The sequence below is a fragment of the Homalodisca vitripennis genome, unplaced genomic scaffold (assembly GCF_021130785.1).
Source record: "Homalodisca vitripennis isolate AUS2020 unplaced genomic scaffold, UT_GWSS_2.1 ScUCBcl_4857;HRSCAF=11278, whole genome shotgun sequence".
NCBI lineage: Eukaryota > Metazoa > Arthropoda > Insecta > Hemiptera > Cicadellidae > Homalodisca > Homalodisca vitripennis.
Window position 1 is genome coordinate 936 of NW_025780968.1, and position 5,442 is coordinate 6,377.

At 34.3% G+C, this 5,442-nt stretch overlaps 1 protein-coding gene across 1 annotated transcript; it reads right to left on the bottom strand.

Annotated features, from left to right (window-relative positions):
- Window positions 1-3,802: 3,802 nt before the first annotated feature.
- Window positions 3,803-4,704, bottom strand: LOC124373112 (zinc finger protein 513-like). Its single transcript, XM_046831506.1, has one exon. It carries the CDS (start codon window positions 4,561-4,563, stop codon window positions 3,946-3,948), a length of 618 nt encoding a protein of 205 aa, XP_046687462.1. The 5' UTR covers window positions 4,564-4,704; the 3' UTR covers window positions 3,803-3,945.
- Between the last annotated feature and the right edge of the window lie 738 nt (window positions 4,705-5,442).

Genomic DNA, 5,442 nt, shown 5'->3' on the forward strand with positions numbered 1-5,442 from the left:
GCTGTTTTCCTTCTGACATGTGCGGCTAAGTTTACGGCCCCTCACTGATGAGGTCCAGGAGATGAGTTGATTTTCTGCTGTCATCTCTCTCCATCATGCGTGGTCGCAGAGAACCTTCGCTTTTGCGCTCTGCTGAAGGACGGCCACCATGATGGACATTGCTACTAGTCAACATCTGTGATACCCTGCTCATATTCTTTATTTATTTGTTATTGTTTATTGTTGCCATTTATATAGTTTATATTTTGTTATTTAATTTTAAGTTAGTTTTAGATATTATTTAGTTATTTCTTGGATTTCATTAGGAGCCCGCCCTTAGCCGAAGGATACCGGGTGGAAATTGGCATTTCTTGTTTCAAATTATGGCGTTTCTAATTTTTGTATGCAGGTGCACCTGATAAGGATTGTTTGAGGAATATACTACTGCAGGCACTTTTTTTTTATTTTTTTTTTTTTATTTATAGTATCTATACTTATATATTTATATTGACTAGATAGGCCTATGTTGTGTCTTAGTAAATGAACCTGAGTATGCTGACCACGGTGTTCTTTTTTTACCTAGTTTAGTTTTTGATCCGGCATCCCGTTCGCCACCATGGGCGCGCGCTTCCCTGTTGGTTTGCTGTGGGTGTGCGAGCGGCGATGTACGGTTTCAGTTTGAACAAACTTTCTAGTTATCCTAACAGTGGTAATGGTAGGGGTAAGTCCATAAAGATGTCGTGCCATTAGGACTACAACATTTACAGAAATGAAACAAATAGGGTCGTTGGGCCAACGGACCAGTGGAGTAATCGAACCTCTATGTGCTTGTAAAATGGGTCGTTGGGCCAACGATCAGTGGAGTAATCGAGCCGTCCCCGTATCAATCGCCCGTTGCTCCTGTCTATGTCAACTATATTCTTATCTTTATCTATGACAATATATTCTATCACAATTATTTTTGTCAATGTTTATGCAGGAAAATAATTTTACAACACTTTGCAGGAAGGTTTACTTTGTCGTGTTCATATCGTTGTGAAACAGCCAATGTTTTAAATGCAGTTTAAATGATGCTAGTATGTAAAACTCATTAGTGTTTAAACGAAGGTTTGCCGCAGAGTCGAGGCAATGTTCTTTCAAGGATAGTATAGTATTTATGTGTCGATCGCTGCTTAAGAGGAGCAGGACATTAGTACGCTTCCTGAAATTCTTAAAATTGATAAGTAAGACTTTTTAACCGCTTTAAAAAATGCCCGTTTTCATATGCTTTAATTCCTCTGCCAGCTTTTTCTGTCAAATATCAACATTAGTTGTTATAGTTTTTTAACAAGCAAACAACTTACATTTTACACTTGGGGAGAATAACAAATATAAATAAGGAATGAGTTAGAAGAATGAGAGCGTGTTCAGAATAAAAATAAGAGTTAGTTTTGGGTTGTTTGAGGGAGGGGATTACTTAAGAGTGAAATAAAACAAAAAATAATTTATGGTAGTTTACAAAGTAGGTGGCGTACACAGAATCACTCGCTGTCAGTGTATATGTAGCACGTCTTGTGCCGCTTTTGTTCTCGCCACATTACGTTTTTGTACACATGGCACTGTCTACAATGAGCTTGTTTCTTCTTTGTTGAGGAAAACTAAGCTAATGTCTTTGTGTTAAACTAAGCGGCGTGTGTCCCCAGTTGAAGATCACCCTCCTTTATTGGTTGGACGACTGGTGGAAATCAACAACAAATTTACTGTTTACAAGTGTAAATTGAGATAGTGTTGCTAATATTATTATTAATTTTAATTAAATACGAAGGACTCTTATGCAGAAGAAAGTGACAATGATGGAGTTTTTATTCAAAGTTCGTTGAAAAAAAGAGAAGGATTCGGAAGATTGTGATGTAGCCAAGAAAATCTACTGGGTGCAGAGTCACAAACAAGGATCCGATTGCAAATGCAAGAAAAATGCTTTGATTAAATTTCTTTTGAGGTGAGACAGTATAATTGACAGATTTAACTTGTTAACGAACCCAAATAAACAGAATTCTTACTTATGTATTATTTCTTAGCTTGATTTCTGTATTACCAGTCTAAAAGCTTAGGACTAAGGTTGACATTGAACACGCTAAGTTAAAGAATGTATCATATAAATATAAAGTTAGCGTGGCAACCATTTGAACAGAAACCATAAGCTATCTGAAACACAATTTGGTCCATAAAAAACATATAGAATCATTCAATTGCGTGGAACTCATTAATGTCTTCAGAGCTCTAAATAAATATCTAACAGAAGACCTTAATGTAACAAATGTTCCAGCTTTTTAAAATGGCTGACTCAAAAGTTCAGCTTTCTATTGACTCGTACAGAAATATTTTCAATACATGTTATATTTTCTTGGGCTATCCTAAACAGACACCTGCAGTTTCTGTAACCAAATACATGTTGAAAATCAATCTTTGTGGAAGATGACTTGCAAAATTCTACAACTGAAGATGAAAATGAAAAGACTACCACTACAAAAAGCAACTATCAGTGTTCTGTTTTAATGTAAAGTCTTTATCTAATAGTGAAAACTGTTTTACCTGTACCCAGAATCAGAGGCTAAAAAGGGCAGTGATGATATTACACAGATGTTATTCCACTTTTTAAATACTTACTTAGCACAAAGTGTTAAAAAAGTGCACATCTTCACTGACTCTTGCGGAGGACAAACTAAAAATAGAACAGGGCAAAAGAGGTTTAAATCAATACAGGTGGATTTACCCATCAGGGAACATTTATATGTGGAAAATGATAAAACATGGCTTTAATAAAGGAAAATTTTTGAGCTGAACTGCTTAGGAGTGGGCCTCACATAAGAGATGCAGACAAAGACCATCTCCCTTCATGGTTAAAAAAAAGATCACAAGTTTTAGCGAAAGTGGAGTGCACACCTTAACCTTACCTATGCAAAGAAGCTTACCGTAAAAATAAGACCGTGGGAGAAATAAATTTACCCAAAGAACAGAGGCTTATGTAATACAGAAATACATTTTATGGAGCTTGGAAAACAAATGGCATTACTTTACTAGAGAGGATTTAGAGTCGCACCAACTTCTCTCTGTGATTGATCTTAAGAAGGTAACAACATTATTGCTGGAGAAACTAGAATTTTTTTATATTATTATAATAAATGCTCTAATAATAAATACGTTTTTACTCACTAACAATAGAGCGTATGTTATTTTAAAATTCTGAATTAATCTTTTTAAAGAATTGAACCTGGTGTAAGTAGTTTTATTTTTTATTTTAGAACCAATGCCTGTATCGAGCAAAAAAGATAAGGATTTAGAACTGGCAAAATTTTGCTCCAACATTTCTGTTGAGAGATTCTTCTCTAACCTTAAGCACAGCAATGATCTCAAAACAAAATAACCATTGGAAAGAATCTTTAGAAATGTATCATTAGTGCCTCACAGCATTATCAAAAATAATTATTGTACATAATATTTACATTCATATTAAAATATTGATTTAAACAAGATTCTGCTTTTAATATTTCCTTTTTTTTAATCTCACCATAGGAAAATATGCCTAAACTTCATGTAAAAGATGCTTTTTCCCTCTTTTTTGGTAGCAACTAAACAAAATGTGTATAAACTTGAAAAAATGGGGGGAGGTTTTTAATATATTTTGGATTATAACTAACTAATAAATATTTCTAAATAATTTACCAATTAAAAAGAGTTATATTAATATTGTGTGAAATAAATTAATCTTAAAGTGTTCTCCTGAAGTTTCATAATATTGACTTAAACACTTCTTTCCTCTAGCCATCTTAGTTGTAATTCCAAAAAAATTAAGGTTTGGGAAAAAATGTTTTTATTTAAGTTGGCAACATTTTATTCAATATATATTTATAGTGTAGAATCTACTGTTAAAAGCTTTTACACAGTAAAACCTTACTGTTACTACACACATAGCTGCATAGTTAATGTTTAAAGTTTTTCACAAGAGTGAGTTAATGCATGTCTTTTTAGATGTCCACTTTTAGTACAGGCATAGTTGCACAGGGAACACTTGAACGGTTTCTCGCCTGTGTGGGTTAATACATGACTTTTTAAATCTCTACTAGTAGTACATCCATAATTGCATAGGGAACACTTGTGAGGTTTTTCACCTGTGTGGGTAAACATATGGATTTTTAAATAACATCTTCTAGTACAACCATAGTTGCACTGGGAACACTTGTATGGTTTCTCGTCTGTGTGGGTTAGTATATGTAATTTTAAAGACCATTTTCTTGCACAGCCATAGTTGCACAGAGAACACTTGTAAGGTTTCTCACCTGAGTGGGTGAGTATGTGTGCTTTTAAATCTCTACTAGTAGTACAGCCATAGGTGCACAGGGCACATTTGTACGGCTTCTCACCTGTGTGGGATAATATATGTATTTTTAATTCTTTACTACTATTACAGCCATAGTCGCAAAGGGGACACTTGTAAGGTTTCTCATCTGTATGGGTTAAAGTATGTCTTTTAAAATTTTGACTTGATGTAGATGCATATTTACAAAGGGAACACTTGTAGGGTTTCTCGCCTGTGTGGGTTAACATATGTATTTTTAGATGTCCACTTGTAGTATAGCCGTAGTTGCAGAGGGAACACTTGTAAGGTTTCTCACCTTTGTGGGTTAGTATATGTATTTTTAAATCTCTACTACTAGTACAGCTAAAGGTACACAGGGAACACTTGTAAGTTTTTCTCACCTATATGGGTTAATGTATGTCTTCTTAAATTCTGACTTCTAGTACAGGCATATTTACACATGGAGCACTTGAAGGGTTTCTCACCTGTGTGCGTTAACATATGTATTTTTAGACCTTCACTTCTAATACAGCCATAGTTGCACAAGGAACACTTAAACGGTTTCTCACTAGTGTGGGTTAGTTTATGCCGTTTTAAAGTGCATTTCCTAGTACAACCAAAATTGCACAAGGAACAATTGTAGGGTTTCTCACCCGTATGGGTTAATATATGTCTTCTTACTTGCTCAATTTCAGTACAGGCATATAAACAAATGGAACACTTGTAAGGTTTTTCACCTGTGTAATTTAATGTATGTTTTCTTATATAAGTGCTAGACATAGTTGTACAATGAACACTTACACGGCTTCTAACCAGTATGATTTAATGTATGTTTCTTAAGACCACCACTTGTAGTCCACATAGCTGCACTGATAACTTAAAAAAGGAGTTTTCCTAGTTTCGTACAAATTTCCTATTATTAGTACAAATATAGCTACAGAGGCAATGCATTCTATATATACCAGTATAATTTAAAACCCCACTTGTAATGTTTCAACTATGAGACTTAAAATGTTCCTATAAAATGTCTTTCCTTGCAGATACATATTTGGATATTGAGAACTAAACCCTCCAATCATAGTAGATGTACAGCTGCAAATATTTGTACAGTGTATATTATTTTTTAT